The 23271-nt window shown below is 43.8% G+C and overlaps 1 protein-coding gene across 2 annotated transcripts; it reads left to right on the top strand.

Annotated features, from left to right (window-relative positions):
• Positions 1–21674: 21674 nt before the first annotated feature.
• NDUFB2 (NADH:ubiquinone oxidoreductase subunit B2) lies at positions 21675–22451 on the top strand. Of its 2 annotated transcripts, none has more exons than XM_065741210.1 (4): positions 21675–21789; positions 21871–22015; positions 22088–22208; positions 22368–22451. In XM_065741210.1, the coding sequence occupies exons 1-3, from the start codon at positions 21719–21721 to the stop codon at positions 22160–22162; spliced, it is 291 nt and encodes a 96-aa protein (XP_065597282.1). In that variant the 5' UTR covers positions 21675–21718; the 3' UTR covers positions 22163–22208; positions 22368–22451. The 2 variants fall into 2 exon arrangements, with proteins under 2 accessions (XP_065597282.1, XP_065597283.1); XM_065741211.1 differs by having other exon boundaries at positions 22334–22451.
• The last annotated feature ends 820 nt before the right edge of the window (positions 22452–23271 follow it).

Raw genomic sequence — 23271 nt, 5'->3', positions numbered from 1 at the left:
TTCAGATTCTTTGGTGGGAGCAGGATGTGAAACTCCAGCTACTGCGTGGGCTGATATTGATCTATGGAGGCAATTGGAGAAGTGTAAAGGATGGCGTTGTTAAGGATGGGGAGAGGTTCTTTAAACTTTCTGGAGACCCTGCATCTCTTCCTAATCAAGCAGTTATGATCCCTTGGGTTGTTGCCTCCAAAATACCAAACCCTACTGTATTTATTCCAGCCTCATGTCAGCAATACATATTTCACATTTCCACACTGCAGTCTCTGCGGAGGTAGGTTGCATTGTAGGGTTCAGTGGCAGGCTTTTGATCTTAGCTGGATATGCTTCACTGTTGTTTCTTCTCCCCGTGTATTCCTTTCCTCCAGTGACCTTCTCCTTTCCACAACGATTTAACAAAGACAATAAAACTGAGTCACAGTAGGAAAACTTGCTGTCTCCAGATGAGGAGCCAAAGAGAAATTGCTGCTGCTGCTTCCAGCAATGCTTTAGCTTAAAGTGCAGTTTCTTTCCTCTGTTTTTGGAAGGTGTCAAGTAACCAGGTTGTTGTGGAGTGTGGAGCACTGGGCTCACAAGAGCATTGAATATTTCTGTTGGTTTTGGAGCCATCAGGGTTATTTGTGAATCCTCACTAGAAAGCTTTCTTAGTGGAGGAGGAGGACATTTGGGAGCACAAAGTAACCTTGCTGTGTTTGTATTACATTAGCAAGAATAATTTAATCTCACATACTAGAGGTAAAAAAAAAAAAAAAAAAAAAGTGATGTACCTGAAGAGGGAACCTGGAAAACTCAAGGATTATTCTAGATGGTTAAATGCCAGCTAAATGGAATGCTGTAACAAATGTTTTGTGCAGAACTTAAAAATTTACAACCGGTACTCAGTGTCAGACAGAAAACTGCTGGAGCTGAAGTTCAGACAGAGCATAAACCCTGCCAGGAAGAATGACACAGTAGTTTAAGTATGCTAAAACTGATAAATTACTCCTCCAGGGTACCACCTTTCCACTCGTATTCTTGTGGGACTAGCAAATAACGCTGTCATTTGCACTATGCACTTTTTGCTGTCTAACTGAATATAATCTGGAGTCGGTGGAACGGCATTGTTGGCATTGCATGTGTTAGCTGTAAGCAATGGACAAAGTTTATCTTCAGCTGGACTTTTCACTGCTATTACATTTGGCCCCTTGCTATGTAAGGAGAACTCGTAATTACTGTGTACCAAAAGCAAGATCATCTGAGAGCATGTGTAACACAAAAATTCATGTAGTCACGCACACATCGTCTTTGTCAGAGCTTCATTTTAAGATTTTAAAATGAGAGTACATGAATTTTATATATTTTCAAGGTTTTTGCCAGTTGTTCAGTTCTTTATTTATGAAGTATTGACTTCACTGTCACTTCTAGGATAAGTCTGAAATTATTGTCTAACCACAGCCTCTCTCCAGAAGCACTAAATGGTCTACTCTTCAAAACCAGCAATAACTGGATAGTGAAGTCCCTCCACAGAAACTCAGTTTCACTTTTAAATTTTTAAAGGGGCACTGAACTAAGAACTTTGCATCTTCAGGGGGAGCATTAGATGCTTCTTACAATCACAATAATGAGGAAAAGAGGTACTAGTTAGTATCCTAAACTCTGCCTTTTGTCTGTAGCATGCCACATACTGTGCCCTCGCTGTGCAGCAGATACAGGGGTATCAGATCAACTGAAGATTACTGAAGCCCCACTGAAGCCTGGTAGTTATGTTTTCCAATTTCATTTCTCCCTGTGACCTAAACTAAAATAATATTCAAAAAAATAAATCTGTGTTTCCTGCCTTCTTTGGGTGAAGAGGGCTGAGAGCAGAGCTCGTTGTTAGATGTTGACAGGCCTGCACTGGCAGGCCCCGGCTCCTGCTGTTGGGTTTATGGCAAAGTGCTCTGTTGTAATCATGCTGAATCTTGATTCCTGGCACAAGTGGGGAGTTTAGGAGTATGTCTCGCTGAGTTAGCAAATACCAGAACTTTTTATATTTATGTGTCCAAAATGCTGCTTGTATAGGATTTGTCACTTTTGTAAGAAAAGAATAAAAAATAACAACAAAAAAAAAGTCATAAAATCCCACCATTTGATACCATTACATAAGATTTCATTTGAACTACCTCTCAGCATACGAATCAAACGTTAGGTAAGTTTAATAGGGTTTGCTCGCTGTCACATCGTGTAAGAGTTATAGTGAATGCCAAAATCGCAAAAGTTTATCACCAAAAAATAATTAAAAAAAAAAGTCTTTCTTTTTATGTGTTTGGAAGTATCTAATAGTTTGAAGTTACTGTAAACTCTGTTGTATTTTTTTAACCTTTGTAGTTTTAGTCTTGCAAACTAGCTGCTGGACAGGAGACGAACCATAACCACAAGCTTTCATAATCACGGTCTGCTGAGTGAAAACAATTCTGTGTGCAGCATTGCTGTTTGGCTATGGATAGCCTCATTCACCAAATGTACCATTAACTGACTATTTTTTTTTCTTCAGTACTCAAGATGTGAACTCCATGAATGGTTTCTGTAACGGATGCGTGCCACAAACTGCATTGTCTTGTTTGCCTCTTTCCTGAGTTTTAATGATCAGTTTATTATTGTGGATGTGAATATCGCACATACAACTTATTTTCTGTATGACTGTATAAAGTATAAATGGAAGAAGTGTTAAGTTCTTACCTGCTACTTAGAGGTGATGTATTATAACAGCCTTATGCAGTTTTACTTGCAGAGTTCCGCGCTTCTTTTAAACCGGATCACACCATCTTGGTAGGTATAGATCAACTTTGCATGAGTGTGTTTGGGTTTTGTTTCCTTTTCATTGAAGTTTAATTCTTAAGTTCTATTTCAGTGTTTGTGTTTACTACTTGTGACCATGTAGTTGTGCCTTACATTGTGAAAGCATTTAGTCCAGCGTGCACTGTAATTCCTAAACTCTGCGGTTCGAAAGGTGGCTGTGGATTTGGATGAGAAAATGACACCATGCATCAACCAGTTCTGTATAAACTATGATGAAATGTCATTGAAACGGAATTTTTGTTTTCTAACCTGTTACGGGATTGATGAACGACAATAAAAGAAAAAGATCAGACCTTTCTAACAGACCTTTCTGTCATTCACTTTAGACAGCAGAGTGCTTGGAAAAGGGGGATATCTCATCGTGTAAGTGAACTGGTGGGAAGCCTGCGTTTGAGAGCAAACTATACTCTCTGATTTCTTAGACTTGTGGGAAGCTGCAGTGAAAACTTTCATGAGGAGACAGTAATAAAGCTAAATTCAAAGTAATTTTTCCTTTCTCAGTGATGGCACGAGGCTGCTGGGCATGCAGGGTTCAGTTGGTCTTCTTGTCGGAAACAAAAACTCTTACAGTTACAAAAACTCCCCCTGTGATGGCTCACAAAGCACGGGGCTTTATCTGACAGGTGTAGCTTCTCTCGGCTTAAAAATCTTTCTTTGAAAACATCACTGGTTGCAAAATACTGAGGTTCTGGGGAGTTCAAGTTAAAGAGAATTTGAAAAGAGAAGAAATAGTGCTGCCTTTGAGGTTCAGTTTTGTGGAGAATAAATAATATGTGATGACAGATCTGCTAATAACGTTGTGAAAATAATTTAGGTAAAAAAGAAGTTCCCATTATGTGTGAAGCATCTCTGCACTTATGTTCTCTTTTCATGTATTCTATGGCTTCCGTAGTGTACCTTAGTGTTAGATGTAAGAATGTCCTTTTTCAAGGAAATGGGGCATTAAACAGACTCGTCACAATAAATAAATAAATAAAAATAGTGGAGACTCAAGGCAATATATGCTAAGGCCACAGCACACTACTGTGTTCTAGGCCAGACGTGTCCAGTGAAGGTTTTCTTTATGGTATGAAGATGGGATTTTAATTCTCTGCTTTTACATTTGCTGCTGGCTATTTTACCTATTTTTGCTTATTATTTTTTGTTTACCGTTTAATGCAGTCCCTGCAGCATGGTCTCCCTGTTAAACTGGTTAAGATGACTCTGGTGCTTTCAACACCAACAAATGGTTGATCCATCTGAGGTCTGTCACATGCTGCCATGTGAATCTCATTTTCCTGTACGATGCTGATAGCTTTCAGCTCTTTATCCCCCAGGTCTGAAGGTGGGAGATGATGGCTGCAGAGGGCTTTAAAATACTGAACTCCTCTCTGTGCTAGTTCAGATTGTCTGGGTCACAGAAGCTGAGCTGTCTCAGAACTGCTGTGACAAGCTGGAGGTGTGGCTGTGTATCTCCCACTGCAGGGGTTTGGTTTTGCCTAATTTAAGCTGCTCTTCCTGCTCAAATGTGCACTGAGTCGCTGAAATTTGATGCAGGGGTAGAAATGTGTGAGCAGAGGCAGCCTGCTGTACTTCATGCTATGCTCGGATTAATAAATTTGGTTACTGACCCATCAGGTTGTTTCTTATGGGTGTTCATCCTGAATGAGATCAATACATCACTGAAAAATAAATGTGGGAGGGCTGGAGTGTGTGCTGGCTTTGGTATGGGGCTGTGAAAAGAGCCTTTTGGTGATGGATATTCTTGGTAGTAGAATAAAACTGGAAGACACTGACAAGGTGGTTACAACCTGTCATGTAGACAGGTTTAAAATAGCACCTCTCCTGTTCAGTAACAGGTAAATAAATACTTCTTGAGGACGTACCTATTCCAAGTATGAACCATTGGCTTGGAAATGGAAAGAGTTCACTTGCTGCTAAAACATGCTTTCACCCTGAAAAAGGCGGTCTACTGTGATTTATATGGAAAATAACTATCACTGGTAGTCACATTTTTGGCATAGATATTAGAGAATGGATTTCAAATGACAGGGCAAAAAACAAACAAACAAAAAAGAACCAAACCCCAGCAGCATTAGGTTCCTACCATGCTTTCAGAGGTTATAAACAGCACTGCTACTAGAAATGTGATGTGGTGTGAAAATGAGGGGTAAATTTATATAATAGTAGAATGAATCATACCATCTGTTCAATCTGAAATTGCAGGTTTGTACTATGCATAGATAAGCATAATACAGGTTTCTGATTTGGGTACTACAGATATGAATAGGGAGGTTGGTTTTTTTCTGGTTTCTCTGAAGGGCCTCTCCATCTTCCTTTCTATTATGCAATTATTTTAGCAATCAGAAATGATCTTTTCAAACGCAAGACCTGCTGTCAACCCTCATTCAAATAAAACAGCAACAAAAAATGTTCAACAGTAAAAATTCTGTATCAAATAAAATGTGAGCCAGCTTGCTGTTTTTTGGTTTGTTCTGGGCAGAAAGGAACCAGATGAGGTTTAACGAGTGTAGAGTCTTGTACTTAGGGAGGAATAATCGCATGTACTGGAGGATGAGCTGCTGGATAGGAGCTCTGAGGAGAGGGACCTGTGTGTCCTGGAGGATGACAGGCTGGACATGAGTCAGCAGTGTGCCCTTCGTGGCTAAGGCCAATGGGATCCTGGGCTGCATTAAAAAGCGTGGCTAGCAGGTCAAGGGAGGTGATCCTCCCCCCTCTGGAGGATCACTCTGCCCTGGTGAGGCCTCACCTGGAGTATTGTGTCCAGTTTTGGGCTCAACGGTACAAAAAGGACAGGGATCTCCTTGAAAGAGTCCAGTGGAGGGCTACAAAGATGGTAAAGGGTGTGGGAGCACCTCTCTTACGAGAAAAGGATGAAAGACCTGGGTCTGTTCAGCCTTGAAAAAAGAAGGCTCAGAGGGGATCTGATCTAAGGAGCAGGAGGCAAGGGGACGAGGCTGGACTCTTCTCAGCAGTGTGTGGTGATAGGATGAGGTGAAATGGCCACAAACTGAGGCATAGGAAGTTCTGCACAAATGTGTGTGGGAACTTCTTCCCAGTGCAGTGACGGAGCAGTGGCACAGCTGCACAGAGAGCTGGTGGAGTCTCCTTCTCTGAAGACGCTCAAGTCCTGCCTGGACGCCTACCTGTGCAACCTGGGCTAGGGAGCTGCTGTGGCAGGGGGTTGGAGTCCATGATCTCTGGAGGTCCCTTCCAACCCCTACAGTTCTGTGGTTCTATAATTATCACAGTTGTGATCCTACTCTAGGCAAAGTGCAGTTGTGTACCTCTAATGCCCTCAAGTCACCAAGGGACAGAATTAATCTATATTTCTGGGGTGACTGGGGGTTCCCAAGAGTTAACCATGTTGGAGGTTGAAATAGCCTCACTGGTAAAGACTGGCAAAAACATTCTATTGTGACTGGCCCAGGGGCTCCATGTATGCTTGGTATTGATTACCTCAAAAGGAGATATTTTAAGGATCCCAAAGGGTATCGATGGGCCTTTGGAATAGCTGCTGTGGACGCAGACAACATTAAGCAGCTGTCTGCTTTGTCTGGCCTATTAGAAGATCCGTCTGTTGTGAGGTTGCTCCAAGTGGAGGAGCAACAGGTACCGATTGCTGCAAAAACGGTGCACAGACAGCAGTACCGCACCAACAGGGATTCCTTGCTCCCCATTCATAACCTGATTCGTCAGCTAGAGAGCCAGGGAGTGATCAGCAAGACTCACTCACCTTTTAACAGCCCCATATGGCCAGTGCGTAAAGCCAGTGGAGAGTGGAGGAACCGTTTGCCCCAGGGGTGGAAGCACAGCCCAACCATTTGTCATGGGTTGGTCCAAACTGCACTGGAACAGGGCGCTCCTGAGGCGCTCAGGTGCTCCTGAGCACTTACAATACATTGATGATATCATTGTGTGGGGCAATACAGCAGGGGAAGTTTTTGAGAAAGGAGAGAGAATAATCCAGATCCTTCTGCGAGCTGGCTTTGTTATTAAGCAAAGCAAAGTGAAAGGGCCTGCACAGGAAATTCAGTTCCTAGGTATAATGTGGCAAGATGGACATTGTCACATCCCAATAGATGTGATTGACTGCCATGTCTCCAACCACCAGTAAGACAGAGACCCAAGCTTTTTGGGGTGTAGTGGTCTTTTGGAGAATGCATGTTCCAAACTACAGTCTCATTGTGAGCCCTCTCTATCGGGTGACGCGGAAGAAGAATGATTTTGTGTGGGGCCCTGAGCAGCAGCAGGCTTTTGAGCAAATTAAGCAGGAGATAGCCCGTGCCGTGGCCCTGGGGCCAGTGCAGACGGGACAGGATGTAAAGAACATCCTCTACACTGCTACTGGAAAGGAAGGTCCCACTTGGAGTGTGTGGCAAAGAGCTCCTGGAGAGACCCGAGGCCGACCCCTTGGATTCTGGAGTCGGGCGTACAGGGGGTCTGAGGAGCGCTACACTCCAACTGAGAAGGAGATCTTAGCCGCGTACGAGGGAGTTCGAGCTGCTTCCGAAGTAATCGGTACTGAAATGCAGCTCCTCCTGGCACCTCGACTGCCAGTGCTGAACTGGATGTTTAAAGGAAAGGTTCCCTCTACCCATCATGCTACTGATGCCACTTGGAGTAAGTGCATTGCACTGATTACACAGCGAGCTCGGATGGGGAACCTCAGTCATCCAGGAATCCTGGAGGTGATCATGGACTGGCCTGAAGGTAGAAAGTTTGGAACAGCACCAGCAGAGGAGGTATCACGTGCTAAAGAAGCCCCACCATATAATGAACTACCAGACAACGAAAAGAGATACGCCCTGTTCACAGATGGATCGTGTCGCATTGTGGGTAAGCACCGCAGATGGAAGGCTGCTGTGTGGAGCCCCACACGACGAGTTGCTGAGGCCACTGAAGGAGAAGGAGAATCAAGTCAATTTGCAGAGGTAAAGGCTGTCCAGCTGGCCTTAGATATTGCTGAACGAGAGAGGTGGCCAGTGCTTTATCTTTACACTGACTCATGGATGGTGGCAAATGCTTTATGGGGGTGGTTACAGCAATGGGAACAAAATGACTGGCAGAAAAGGGGTAAGCCTATTTGGGCTGCTGAACTGTGGAAAAACATTGCTGCCCAAATAAAGAATATGGTTGTAAAGGTGCGCCATGTAGATGCTCATGTTCCTAAGAGCTGGGCAAGTGAAGAACAACAAAATAACCATCAGGTAGATCAAGCTGCCAAACTTAAGGTGGCTCAAGCAGACTTGGGCTGGCAACACAAGAGTGATTTTTTTTTAGCTTGATGGGCCCATGTGACCTTGGGCCATCAAGGAAGAGATGCAACATATAAATGGGCTAGAGACCGAGGGGTGGACTTAACTATGGATGCTATTGCACAGGTTATCCATGACTGTGACACATGCGCCACAATTAAACAGGCCAAGAGGATGAAACCTCTTTGGGAGGAAGGGCGATGGCAAAAGTATAAATACGGGGAGGCATGGCAGGTTGATTATATCACCTTGCCACGATCTCGCAGTGGTAAGTGCTATGTGCTCACCATGTTAGAGGCAACTACTGGGTGGCTTGAAACATATGCAGTACCCCATGCTACTGCCCAAAACACTGTCTTAGGGCTTGAGAAACAAGTCCTATGGCGACATGGCACTCCAGAGAGAACTGAGTCAGATAATGGGACTCATTTCAAAAATTCTCTTGTAAATACTTGGGCCAAAGATCATGGCATTGAGTGGATTTATCATATCCCCTATCACGCACCAGCTTCTGGTAAAATTGAAAGGTACAATGGGTTGTTAAAAACCATGTTGAAAGCAATGGGTGGCGGAACATTTAAGCACTGGGAGAAGCATTTGGCAGAAGCCACCTGGTTGGTCAACACCAGAGGATCCATCAATCGCGATGGTCCTGCCCAATCCAGATCTCTACCTACTGTAGAGGGAGATAAGGTCCCTGTAGTACATGTAAATAACATGTTGGGAAAAGCAGTTTGGGTCCTTCCAGCTTCTGGAAAGGGCAAACCTCTCCGGGGAACTGTCTTTGCTCAGGGACCTGGGTCCACTTGGTGGGTGATGCAGAAGAATGGGGATGTTCAGTGTGTTCCACAAGGGAATTTGATGTTGGGGGAGTGCGGTCCGTAATTCTATGTGTATACATATATATGTTGTGTGTGTGTATTTAATGCATGTTAATCATTGTCCATGTATATATATCAAGCATGAAGTAGTGATGTAGAATAAGGGGTCATGGTTTTATGATTTTTGGCATTGGTATTCCACATCTTAACATCATGTAGTGCATTTAGAGTTAAAGAGTTAATGCTCCAGCTCCATGGATCATCGATAGTTCCAGGTATACCTGTCTCAGAAGAGAACTCCATTCCCCAGAGGACTTTGCGATGCTTTGCATTTTTACGTGTTTACACTCAGAGGGAAAGATAAAAACTGTCTGCGGTCACGGGACACTCTCTTTCCTTTGGTATCGACTCAGCAGTGGGTGCTCGCTGCCGTCCGCCTTCAGCGTTAGCGTAAGGCCTTCGGTTTATCAGACACTCTCTCTTGCTCATTTTATTTGATTTATTAGGTTCAATTCCAATTATATTGTATTACATTGTGTTATTTTGCTTTCCGATATCTTATTTAGTAAATTAGCTTTCCTCCTCAGGTTGTTGCTGCTGTTTTGTTTCTAGGCCCATCTCCCTTCTCCCTTTCCCCCTTCCCCTTTCCTGGGGCGTGGGTCCCCCGTACCAATCGTCACAGAGCTGGGCCGAACCTGCCCGTAAACCATTGACACTCCTCTAGGGAAAGTGCAGCTGTGTAATTACAGAAAAGATGAGGTACTTACCTTGGCAGACTCTGTGCTTGTAGCAGGAAGCCTGCTATGCACTACTGATACCTATTTTCATGCTGTATTAGGCAAGCATTTTGCAGGCTGAAAACTGTGGATTAAAAACAAGCCAGAAGAAATTATATAAATTCCCTCGTGCAGCTGCCACCCCAATTTTACATCACATTGGTGATGACTGAAGACATGATACGTGTAGCCATTTTTTCTGATTCTTAATAGGACAATGCACCCTTGAGGGGTTAATTTTTTGTTGTGTGGGAAGCTTTGTTATTTCCAAAAGATAATTCTACTTGTATTTATTTTAGTTTTCAGTTACTTAAAGGTAAGACGAGCTGAGCTGTGTGACAATTGAGTCAGGCTGAAGGTCGTTTAATAAGCTTCCATTCAAGTGGACTAAATTGTAACTGATGTTAGAGAAGAGTAATTATCAAACAAAAGGAGAGTAACTTCCAAGTCAGAATGTGTATTACTGGTTTCTGAGACAGACCTCTACTATTTCGCATCTGAAATGGCATATCTTGAGGAAGGTCTTGGCATTCACAGGGAGTATGAGTGCAGTGTTGTACCTCTTGTCTCCTCACTGCAGTGTGGGAGGCTTTGGGCCAGCATTATCCTACCTGCTGCCAAAACCGTATCTCTACAGTACTGCAATATACATACCTATTTCTAATCCCTGTACTGAAGTATGTTTCTTTCTAAAATAGGATCAGCCTTTGGCAAGCTAATGTACATAGATAAAAAAAAACAACTGAGTTTTGATTTTTGATGGTGGCTCACTACAGTACCACACTGCCCTGTTCAAGTAGATTCCTGAGAATACTCTAACTGATCTTTTACTTCTGCCATGACCTCACTCCCTGAGTTACAAATAAACTGACAGCATTCCCCAAGGTCACACATTTCTGAGAATTTCTAATCCTTCCTTTTATTTATTTTTTTCTGCAAAGGCACGTTTTCCAGTGGTGCTGGCTGTTCTGCTTATTGCTCTTTGTGAAATGGTGAAAATGTGAAAGCTCACTTGAGTCATTTTAATCCTTATTTTTACTGTACTCCACTCCAGTGGGTGCTGTATTAGGATGAGGCTTCCAAGGCATTGCAAGACTGTAAGCAAGCACTGGAGACTACTCTGTCTATAGCTTGTAATGACGTTGGTAGGAATATATGGTGAAGAAGTCCAGCAATATGGTGCAGAGTGTGGGGAAGGACTGCAGTCAGGGGCCAGAGATTGGGCTGGTCTGCAGCAGGTGACGTCTGCTGGCTGTGACTGTGTCACAGGGACTCTGCTTAGAACATAGCAAATGCTGGCTAGGAAAGAAAATCAAAAATATTATTGCCACCTTCACTGTGGCTTTTGTGCCCAGTGTTGTATGTGCAAACCTGCTCTCCCAGCAGCCCAGAACCGCTGCTGTGTTGGCTTGATTTATGCTGGGTTGGTTGGGAGGTTTGTCAGGCAGCCAGACAGCGTCTGGAGCACAGTTAAATAAAAGGTTATTCTTCTCTGTACTCATCCACTTACCTCATCTTTAGTCATTTGCCTTTTATTGCCTACCTCTATTTCCTATCAGCATTGGTGCTGAATGCTAACTACTCTGGGTGAATGTGTTTCAAGGTTATCATAAATTTTGCATGCTCTAGGTTTATTTTCCACATCTGTTGATTTTCTACAGACTGCTGTAGCTTCCTGAGCTTCTCCTCCTACTCCTTGGGATTAGGATGACTGTCAGGCCCTGCATCCTGGAGATTTGTATTTCTCTTATTTCTCTTTGATATACGAGTCTCCTGGGACTTGGCAGTGTTAGACTGAGGTGTGTGAGCTTGTGGAGGTGGCTCAGATTAAAGAGGAGGCCTGACTGTTTACATGTCTCCTCCCTCACTCAACCAAGGATTTGGAAAACTGCCTTACTTAACATCCAGCTTTACTAGTCACTCTCTGTGGAGGCCAGTCCTCCTCCCCACTGCGCCCCAAGGCACACCAGGCATTATTGCAAGTGGTTTCCCATGGTGGTGTGTTTGCAGGTATAGAAGAAGGGAGGCATTGACTTAGGGCAGAGGATTTCCATCCATGGTAAGAAAACAGTTGGCTTATGAAGACATCGTTGGAATCTTTATGCCATCTGTGGGGTGAATGAAACATACCTGAAAGTCACCCACGTGCATATGAAAGTATTTGTTTCAGGCAGGGGAGAGATATGGGCAGTAATGTTGGTGTCAGAAGGTCATGGTAAGAGGATGTGTGAAGCCAACCACTGCTGAGGCCTTTGCTTTCCATGCAGTGGATTGTGGGCAAATAATGTCTTATCCTTAAACTGCTGCATACACCATGCATGGAGAAAGCTTTTTTGAAAGTGTTCAAATGCACCCAGCTACGTGCACTGACCTGTTACATGGTCAACGTTTTTCAGTATTAATCTGTCCGGTGGGATGGCCAAGACTTGACAAAACACACCTTCTCTTACAAACAACTGCAGCTCTGGAGCAAGGGAAGGACAGACAAGGGTTGAGCCTGCGTCTGAGCCTCCATATTTCTGAGAACAGAAAATGAAGTGGATTAGTACAGCATACTGCCATCTGCTCATCAAGTATAAGCAATAAACAGCCCTAAATTATGTGTACTCTCTTATCAAGAACGTTCAGAGGTTTATTTGCCAGAGCAACATCAGAAACTGTTTCTCAGAAAAACTCATCAGTACCTGCAGCTCTCTTGTCAAAGTCATACCTTGTATTGAAATGACATGATAGAACCACAGCAAAAGTCCTCAGGAAGAAAACAAAGATGTTAAAGATCCTCTTCCACCAGTCCTACTGATATCAGGAGGTTTTCTCAATTTCTTGGAGGTGTGTTTCCCTGTCTCCCCTTGTGAACGCGCAGAACAGAATTGTTGGTCCTCAGATGAGTCAAACCTCAGTTGGAATGTTCACCGACATGTAACAGGCAACCTCTCAGTGAGATTTGCCAGCAGGCACCAAACCCCCTGCATCCCTGCTCCTTTCATCCCCCTCCATGCTATAGGATGGAGTTGTGCAATGAATGATTCTAGATCGACAACTTTTATATATCCTAAAAAGGTGGAACAACTGTTTCTATTATTTTAATATCTCTAAATTCAACTGAAACTTCTTGACTTCAAAATTAATTAATTGGCTTTGACTTAATTTACACAAACTTTGTAAACTTAACTACCTGGTTCCTTTTCTGCATGAAAGCTTTAGGAATTTTGTCATCCAGTGCCACCTTTGGTAGCTAAATACAAAAGTTCATCTTATATAGAATTCTTTCTCATCAGTAATGCATTATCTTAGAAAGTTATCTTAGAGAGAGTACTTATCTCCATTTTAAAATAAGGGAAACCAGGGTGAGGAGAGGCAACACACAATTGGGCTGGTTTAGAATTGAAAATGAAGATATCTTTCCATATGCTTCAATTTTTAACTTTTCTTTCCAGCCGTACTTAGATGTCTGAGTTGGACTGAATTATAAGAGGAGCATTACAAAACTTATATTCTTGAAACTTCTGAGCTCAAGAAATCCAGCATATAAGAACAGCATCAGTAAAATGTTATAGTCCAGTAATGCAAGTTCTGTCTGTAGCTCTCCTGTAACATACTGAGTCTGGAAACGGCTCATTCATTTATTGAGATGGAAAAACATGGTAACAACTGCAGTCACATACTTCTCTATACTATATTAGGAAGAGGTAGACATCAAGAAGCCTTGTGCTTTCTGAGGAGGAAAATAAAAAAATCAATATGATGGCATAATTATTTTAAGGAATTGCTATTTCTACATGGAGGCATATCAGCAAATCACTGCATCTTACAGAATGTTTAACAAAGAAGCATGATTTCCAACGTAGTACACAACTACTCGTCCCCTGGTCTGCGCTCTCAAACATAGTGCTTAAATGTCTTATACGTCTTCTCATTACTTTGGCTATTAATTATTTGTACTTTGTAGAAGCTACCTTGTTATGCAAAAACAACTGCCTGTCTGCCCATAGAAGTGATCTGAATCACCTACAGTGCTTCTGAATACAACAGCTGGCGTGCTACAAATTAGCAAATCCTACCTGGTAAATAAGAAACCTACTGAAAATGTCAGAGAAAAGGAAGTAGTGAAATGCCACTCTTTCCTGGTATCTATAAATACTTGCCTTGTGGCCTTCTGCACAAACTATCACTTTGATGAAATGCTAGTTGGTGTCACAAAGGCTTTCAAAAACTGCACAGATCAGAGTTGGCTTCTCTTTCTTGTTTGGAAAGTCATGAGGATGTGAGAAATGCAAAAACAGGTGTCTGTGAGAACACTTCTAAGTCTAGAAGTTGCCTTGCTGAAAAATCAGTTACTGTTGCTGTAGAAAAGATAGGGAATAATTTAATGGAAGCAAGAGCAATTTTTAAAGTAACTTCTTGCTGGAAATCTGACCTTAAGAATCTCCAGGAACCTCTCCATGTGACTGGATTTGCAGAGTATTGTCATTTGATCTTTTCCCTCTTTACAGCTCCTCCTTATTCCTTTATGTCATGAGGATCATTTTATGTGCCAGTTCAGAAGACTATAAGCAGGGCTGTTGATGTGACAATACACTTCTGTAAGTTTCTTTGAAGTCAAAAACTTGGTAGGGTAATTTCCACAGCATCTCTCATACAGCATACAGCTTCTGTAGGCATTACACAGAAAATAATTATTGCAAACCATATCTAGTGCTCTGGATAATCTTTGTTTCTTTTATTTATCTTTTGTTCAGAAAACCATGGAATGACAATGGTTGGAAGGGACTTCTGGAGGTCCGTGGTCAAACCCACTCTTCTCTGAACGCCTCCTGATACCTCATGAGTTTATCACAACTTTTGCATCTCTAAAGTTAGATGTCTAAAGTTACGTTTTCTTAATTAATCTCTTTATCCTGTGGCTAAGTTCAGCAGAATTCCAAAGAAACTTAACCAAAAAACAAAACCTAAAACAATGAGGAGGGTAGTAACTTGCTTTTTCTTGAAATAACAATTATTTATTTTATTTGTTTAGAAGGTGAAAAATCGATAGCATTCTCAAAGGTTTTCTATGATGAATTTTGTATCTGTTGGCCACTTACTAGAAGTGATGTCTTTTTCCTGGGCGTTTCATTCTTTTATTTAAAAACTTGTTTTCATAAACTTCCCTTGATTTTTTCATGCAGTGACATGACAGCCTGATGTAGAGCATTCTGACTGCTATTTCTCTTGACTCCCAGTCCCCCAACCATCCGTTTTTGATTGTGCTATTTTTAAGTAGAAGCTGATAGCAGAAGGATTATTTGCTACTTGAACGTTCTGACAAAGAACCTGCATTTCTTTAAACAGAAACTTTCTAGTATTTCCTTATGGATTCTAAGGTTGCCAGAAAACATCAAATTGTGATCTCAGTGGCTGCAGTTTCATTCAAAGAAGCACAATTCACCTTAACAACAGATTTGTTTGAATCAAGACTGTGACATTAGGATGTGCTTCTTTCCTTGTGCAAAATTATATTTCAATTGTTTTGAAAGATATTTCATCCAGACAGGTGGCCAGATACCAGACACTTTTATATTGCAGATTGCAGGCAGCTGGCTGTCGTGGGTAAGAGTTATGCTCACGCCTTCTCCATTTTCTGATTATGCATTGCAAAAAGAAGGACAGCAACAACAACAACAAAGTCTACTCAATTCATTAGGTAAGAGCAGTAATCTGCATCTCTGTAGTACCTCCAGCATCTCTGTAGTACCTCCAGCAGAAAGAGCTGAAAGAATTTTGTGCTGCACCTAAAAATACTCAATGTCACAGCACTCACCTTCATTTCATTTTTCATCTTCCATAAAAAGGTCAAAAATATATTTATATTTTTGAGATCTACATAACTATTAATAAAGAAAAGAAGGGGGAAAGAATGAAGAGAATAATGAACCAGCATGGACCAGGGGGAATTAATAGCAAAGCTTCTTGGAAAGAGGCAGGGTATACTTAGAGAAAAGGGAGACTGAAAAATCCTGGACTTTTTATTGTGAGAATGACAGTGCAGACTGGGGAGTCAAGTGATAGAAACTGGTCAGGAGATTTCTAACGTGGGTGTCATGATGCTCATTAGCCTGGAAGGCAAGAGGAGATTGAGGCCACTTTGAAACAGTGGGCCTTGTTCAGGGGCTCTGACAGCTGATTTACTACTCAGGAATAGTACCTCAGGAGACTATCTAGTTGCAGAAGTAGTTTAGCTCATGTAGGGGAATTATTTAGTTTGAATGTGAAATTGCAGAACACAGCTATAGTGCTTCTGGACCTTGGCCAGTGTGTGTATGTGTTGCTGTGCTGAACCAGGTGGATTTGTTGGTCTAAAGAACATCTGTCCTATTGTCCCCTAAAAGATGTTGACATGCTGGATGCAACTTGTGGACCTTTTTCTGTTTCCTGTTCTGCAGGGTATCATATTGTCTCCTCTCAAAAGCAACTCTGGGAGGAAATGTTCTTCAGGAGAAAAACCTCTTTGTAGTTTCTTTTGCATCCCAAGAGGGTGTTTGGCAAACCTATGGCTGGACTGTATTATGAACAAATCCTAGGAAATTTAGTCAGGCTAGTTTAGGACGAGGTGATGGGAGGGAAAAGTCTTGCACATGCTTCTCTCCTAACTGCAAAAGCAAGGGAAGATCTGTTTCAGGGTTACTGCATATCTCTCTGGGCAGAAGTTGCAATCTGTGATGAGAGCTGTGGAATTGTGGAAAAATCTGGCTGGATGGGGTTATGGAGAACAGCTTCCTACTTACAGTTAGGCTGCTCCTGATACTAGCTTGGGTCTACTGAGCTTATCTCTGGACAGGTTATTCTGTAAACTTCAGAAGATGGAGAATCCACTATCTCTCTCTGGGCAGCATCTTGTGGTGGGTAGTGTGCCATGCTCTTATATATATCCAACCTGAACTTCAGCTCCCAAATGGGAATGCTGTGAGAGATTGTGTCAGAAGTCTGACTAGAGGAAAGATATACCACAGCCCCTAGTCTGTCACCAGCTAGTCATCTTGTTGTAGAGGGCAGTGGGGTTGCTCAGGCGTAGTATGCCTGTGAAATACCTTGTGGAGTGTCCCTTTGTACCTTCTTGTCCATTGTATGCTTGGGAATGGATTCCAGGAGGCAGTTCTCTGTGACTATTCCAAGTGCCAATGGGCCTATAGGCCCTTAGGCCCTGCTGCTCATCTCTTTCTGTGGCTGGTCTTATGACAGCCTTTTCCTGGTAGTGAGGTCACCTTCCTTGACTGTCACGATTTTGCACAAAAGGTAGGCAGGTCAATCTTGCAGAGCTGTGTTAGTTTTCTTGAATAATCTGCTTTCCCATGGCCAGCTATACTTCTCCTTCCACAGATCTTTGATAAGCAGAGTGGAATCAGACGTGCATGTGCTGTTGGGATGCTCTCAGAGGGTTCTCAATGTAAATTACTGCTGCTGATTACACAAAGCCACCAGCAAAACAGAACAAACATCCAGCTTTGTGTTGCAGCAGAGTGGGCCTGTTCAGGATACTCAAAATTATGTCTTAGCTGTGGTTCAGCATGTTCTGTCTGAAAATGTCTATTGAAAATGTCTCAGGCAAGCTTCATTGCGATGAAACAGCCATGCTCTGCAATTGTAGCAAACTGTAAAGAACATGCATCTGTGTTAAATGCTTTTCTTGAGATTCTATATGGTCGGAGCACAGTATTAATGATTATGACCGTGGCCCAGCTGATGCATGGTAATTTGCTAAGCTACTATACAATGTAGTCCTCAGAGTGCTTTGGAGGGGGCTGCACAGAAGTAATGTGAGAGAATCAGACTGTTCTTCCTTTATCTTCAAGACATTTGTTATTTTTAGGGCTTCTGTGTTCCCACTAGCATGAAGGTGACATAACTTACATCCTCAATTTTTTTAGTTCTACTTAACAGGTAGTGATCTAAACAAGAACAGACTGGGGCACTTTTTTTTCTGTCATTTGAAACAAGAGACAATTTATCTGAGAGGTCAGAACAATTTGATGAAGGTTGACCACACCTGCAAGACAGAGGCATGGTTCTGCACAACAGGAACCTTAAGCAGAGTGCTTATGTAACATAGTAAAGAGTTTAGAATCAAAGAGCTGAAGATAATGAAACAAGCCCTTTTTTTTTTTAAACTCTTTCCCACTTCAAAGAACAAGAGTTTTCTTTATGAGAATGAAAGGCAGTGAATTCATAACAAACAAGTCAAACCACAAGTAATTTGTGTATTATATACACAAATTATATAAATGAAGGGAGATTGCTTGCTTGAAGGCAAGGAAGGTAATTACTTATGAAAGTGAATGAATACTTGTTGGCAGATCTGTAAAAGGGGAAATTAAGTCTTAGCAGACCAAAAATAATGTGATCCCAGCTGTCAACGGTTTGCGGGCCGGTTTGACCCAGTACCATGACAACTGAGGCAGGGGACCCACGGGCCCATGACACCAACTTAGATAGTATTTCTGCAGGGTTTTAATATTTTCCTTCATAAACGATTTTTGGGAGAAAACCACTTGTTCTCATGCAGCTATTCATTTCCTTCAAGAGGCAGTAGGCTTTCCCTAGAACTTTACAAGGAAACACTTATCTGATAAGCTTTGCTTTGTGAGGAGGGAGGAAGAACACAGTGAAAAAAATCCCAGCTCCATTTGAAGTTCTTCTGATCAAACTGTGCTCACATCATCCACAAAACAACCATTTCCCCCCCAGGCAATTAAAATAGACAATCTTGTCCTCCTCCCTTATTTTCTCCCAGTTTCCAGCTGTAAAACACTGCAACCACACGATGAACATGATGGGCAGCGTAGATATGAGAAGGGGAGTGATACTGCAGGGACACTACTCAGGGAAAGGGGCAGAGAGAGCAGCGGGTTCAGAGGGAAGGCTCATATTTCTCTGTGAGAGCAGTGGTGCGCTGGCACAGCTGCCCAGAGAAGCTGTGGTACCCCATCCCTGGAGGCTCTGAAGGTCAGGCTGGTGGGGCCCTGGGCAGCCTGAGCTGGTGGAGGGTGGGCTTCGAGGTCCCTTCCAACCCAAGCTGTTCAGCGGTTCCATGGATCTACAATCTTCAGCAACTACCGCCGCTGGGGAGAGAACAGAGCTGCAAGAAATTCAGGCAACACAGCAGGGGCTGTCACGTGGTAGGAGTGGAGCTTAAATCCAAAGAAGTCAAGAGGAGGAAGGGCGAAGACTAGGGTTGCATCTGTGGGAGTAAATGCTTCAGTTTTGAGTTCTAGAGTAGTTCCTCCCTTCCCTCCCTTCCTTCCCGGGTAAAGATATGCAGTTCAGGCAATCTCCGTGAAGATTTGAGAAACTACTGATTCAGCACTATAATGTTTAGGTACCTGCTACAAGACTTACTTAAAAGAAAAAAGTGTGATGTTATGAGAAGTGCTTGCTCCTTTGATCCCCGCAACATCATTAAACAGTTCTAAAGAGAAAGTAAATCTTTTGGCACACTTAGCAAAATAAGCATTTCAGGATTCAGACACAGATGGGTGTGTTTGTGATGCTGAGGAGATTGATACCGATACAGTTTTTAGCAGTGGGTGCAGGCCGTGTGTTGCATTGCTGAAGGAAAGAGAGAGATGTTTTCTACCTACCTTTCCAAAGCAATTACGTAGCAAATTGAAATGTACCAGGTAACCATGCAGGGCTGTAACACTAGCAGGGCTGCTGCTATAAATCCAGCACTATTCTGTCTGTTTGCATGTCAGCTATACATGTAAACCCTCCCAGGGAGGAGGTGTAGTCACCGTCCCTGGAGATGTTCAAGAGCTGCGGATGTGGCACTGAGGGACATGGTCAGTGGGCATGGTGGGGATGGGCTAGTGGCTGGACTAGGTGATCTTAGTGGTCTTTTCCAACCTTAATGATTCTGTGATTCTATTCTATGACTCTATGTTATGTTCCCATCAGCATACTATGCAGAGCGTTTTTGAAGAATTTCCTTTTTTTTCTCAAAACTCAAGCAAAATACGTAGGTGGTCTTTCTGGAAAGCCTGATGCTTTTAAGGGCATCACTGGCTTTTTATGATAACAAACAAAGGCTCCAAACTGGTGGAGCATAAGCTTCAAATTGTGCCCTATCCATTTCTGGGGAATAGCGTGTAGTGTTGGACCTGTCTTAAAAGTAAAACGATCTGTGAATTTGCTGAAGAAAAGATATATTTCCAAAGTCCTGTTCCTTAAAATGCAGGTAAAAATAGCCAAGCTCTTCCCTCACAGACATCACTTAATTTGTTCACCCTCAATGAAAGCATTTCAGGGGCTGTAGAAACTGCAACTTGGTACTCTTTAGAGAATTTTGTCTCCTGCCTCATTAGCTTGCTTCTAAGTTCATATTTTTTCCTGTGCCAGTCAACGTTTGCAAAGCTTCCAGTGTCAGAAAATCCTTAAAACTTGCCTTGCTGAACCACGGCTATTTTAGTGTGCTTTTCCATGGACACCAACAGGCTCAGCATCAGGCCAATAATGGCTATTTGTCAGTGAATCAAGGAATCCAAATGAATTGAATCTAGACTAGGCATCATAGCTTGAGCAAACAGGAAACTTTAGGAAGAAAATCAGGGACCATAGAAATACAGGTACTGCTGAAGAGAGCTGCTGTTTGCAACTCAATACAAAGGTGGTGCCATGGAGATAAGGACAACACAATGTGTGTAGGGTGGTTGTTTACAACACTATGGATGGTCCAGAGAAGATAAGTGGAATTGCTGTTTGCAACTCAGTGGGGAAGTCTGTGAAGATAAGGAACCAGATTTGCTGGTGACATAATGTAATCCCTTTAACATCTGGAAATTTACCAGCGGAGATGTCACTCACTTTGGAATTTCTGTCCATCTTTGGAATGTAATGAGTATTAATGTGTTATGCCTTTAAATGTGTAGTTGTTTCTCTCTTCAGTGTGCATGTTTGGTGGAGAGATCCCCCATGCACCCAGCGCTGTAGTAAAAGGGAATACCTGCTTGACATATTTCAGTGGTGTGTCAAGTTACTATGTCGGATTTCCCGGCATCAACTCATTTAGAACGTACTGTTGATATATTATCTATATAGTTAACTGAAAGACAGTATTCTGCCACCCCACATAGAGGTAACACAGCACTGAGATCTTCCTGGCACGTGTGCTTTCCTCTGGCACCTCCAGCTGCCAGTGACAACTCCTTGTGCGTGCTGGTTGGCTGGAGCCTGGAGTCCCCTGGTCCCCTGGAGCCACACGATGGCCCTGCAGAAGCAAATACTGCTAGGCCAAGTTAAACCTGGATCTGAGACCAAGTGTCTGTGACAATGCCTTTTTTTCAGAAGCTACAGGAAATGCTCCCTTTCCTCTCAGACTCCAGGCACGAGTAGTATGCAATTAGAAGGGTGGCTACAACTGATTGTTGCCTTAGGCCACCACAGAGATGCCAGATTTACTTAGGAGTTGCATCATTTTATCATGAGTGCCTATGGAATAATTGCTAGAGGTGATGTAGTAAATTAAAATTACGTTAAAGGTGCAGCACTGTTAATATAAAGGCAGCGTGCGGCACGCAATGCAGGGAATCCATTCCGCAGAAATGGCCCTCAGGAAGCACGGCAGCGCCACGGCCGCCATGACAGCGGCCCACACTCACTAATTTCGCGCCACAGCGCCCGCTTCCCCGTTGCCGCGCAACCACGAGCCGTGGGCTGCACCAACTGCGTCGACTTGTAGGGGGGGAGTGAAGAGGACCGAGCTGTTTCTTCATCTCCTTTCTCAAAGACGGCGCCGCCTTCTTCTCAGGTGAAACACAGAGCCCGGAAGATCCCTTCGCTCTTTCTGCCGTAGCTTCTGTGGGAGATGTCAGGTCTTCAGCCACCCCCGCGAGCGAGATGGTACCGCCCGCGGCCCTCCCGCCCATTTCTCTGCGTGAGGCGGGTCGGCCCAATGAAGGCGGCTGTTGCTTGGTGGGGAGAAGCGGACCAATCAGAGAGGCCGTCGTTTGCGGAGGCGGAGCGAACCAATGAGGGAAGCCGTTGCTCGGCGGTCGGCGAGTGACATTGGGGAGCCGCCATGCTGGCGTCGCTGGCGCGTTCCGCGGGACGGCTGCGGCGGGTCGGCGGCGGCGCGGTCGGGAAGCGGCAGTGAGTGGGGCGGGACGGGGGAACGGGGCCGGGCTGAGGGACGGCAGGGCCGGGAGCGACGCGGCGGCACGTTTGTTGCAGTGCGGGAGGCGAGGCGCACGTCGAGCCGCGGTACCGGCAGTTCCCGGTGGTGACGCGGGCTCAGGTGGTGTGGAGCGAGCTGCTCAGCGGCTTCATGTGGTTCTGGATCCTGTGGCACTTCTGGCACAGCTCGGACAGCGTGCTGGTGAGGACGGCGTAGCGGTGGGCGCGGCGAGACCGTGCCCGGGGTGGGCTCTGAGGGCCTCTCGTGGTGCAGGGCCACTTCCCGTACCCCGACCCTTCGGCCTGGACAGATGAGGAGCTCGGCATCCCACCAGACGACGCCGAGTAGGCACCGCCGGCGCGGCCCTGTCGTCCTCGAAGTTGCGGAGGTGAAGGTAGGGGCAGGTTTTGAACTCTTACCGTCTCTCCTGGGACGCTGCGTGGCTCCGCAGCGCTACAGCTGAAGGCAGCAAGGTGATGCTGAGGTGTGTCTGCCCTCGGCTGTGGGAGAGACTGGCAGGAACGTTTTTAGGAGGCTGTTTGGTTCCTTGCAGGTCTGTGGAAATAAGGAGGCCCTGGAACTGATGCTTTGCTGTGCTGTCCCGGTCACAATAAAGTGAGCTGTTGACAAATGCTGAGCTGCGTGGTGGTTTTGGGTGCTGTGAAAGTCACGCTCTTTCTTCTCTTTCTTTTCACGAGCTCTAGAAATGGGATGCTTGAGTCCAAATGAGCCTGTTTAATGCTCGCTAATTATTTAAAGTGTGCCCCTCTAACGTCTTTGTTCAGGCAGTGACTTACTGCTGGCATGAATGCACAGCAGGGAAGAACCTGACCACTGAGCATCTGCCAGCCACTTTAAGGAGCAGCAAAACTTAACTCTTTAGTTTAGCTTTTCGTCAGTTTTAAGAGATTACTTACTGAAATCTTGCCATCAAAACCAACCTTGAGGCTTTGGAGTAGCAGTTGTCACAGGGGCAGGTGCAGCTGCAGCTGCCTGAGGGGGAGGTGAAAGTGCCCCCAGCCAAGGGGGAAATCTTCAGGTAGCAGAAATTAAAGCACTTGAGCTGGGAAGTAAACATGCTGAACACAGCGTTCAAGGGAGCAGCATAACAAAGACAAAGGAAGGTGAGTTACTCTCAAGTCTGGCCACAGATGAAGGGGGAAACCTAATGTTCTCTACTAACTGCACAGAAATAAATTACTCACTCCTATTGAGTTACCCCAGAACACTGTGAGGGAAGTGACTTGGGAATGATCTGATAAACAACCTCCTTCAGACTTTTCCATGCAGTCAATCTTTATTATAGCAGTATTCTCATATTCACATCAAGTACATAGAACTTTTTGCCTTTTATATAATACAGAGTTCTTTAAATAACTTTACACAGAAATAGTTTTCTTTAATCTGATTTCAGCTATCAAATTTTAATATGTTTTAAGTCTCCATGCTCTCTAACC

This window comes from Cyrtonyx montezumae, unplaced genomic scaffold (assembly GCF_038088225.1).
Source record: "Cyrtonyx montezumae isolate F1298 unplaced genomic scaffold, pur_monq_1.0 scaffold_3, whole genome shotgun sequence".
Classification (NCBI taxonomy): domain Eukaryota; kingdom Metazoa; phylum Chordata; class Aves; order Galliformes; family Odontophoridae; genus Cyrtonyx; species Cyrtonyx montezumae.
Note: the sequence above shows the minus strand (reverse complement) of the source record. Positions and strands in the feature narration are given on the sequence as shown.

What these genes read in the sequence shown, in the direction of transcription:
- NDUFB2 (XM_065741210.1), top strand. Translation starts at nt 21,719, where the DNA reads ATGCTGGCGTCGCTGGCGCGTTCCGCGGGACGGCTGCGGCGGGTCGGC. An exon ending in GGCGCGGTCGGGAAGCGGCA is followed by an intron (nt 21,790 to 21,870) that starts GTGAGTGGGGCG and finishes CGTTTGTTGCAG; the next exon opens with TGCGGGAGGCGAGGCGCACG. An exon ending in ACAGCTCGGACAGCGTGCTG is followed by an intron (nt 22,016 to 22,087) that starts GTGAGGACGGCG and finishes CTCGTGGTGCAG; the next exon opens with GGCCACTTCCCGTACCCCGA.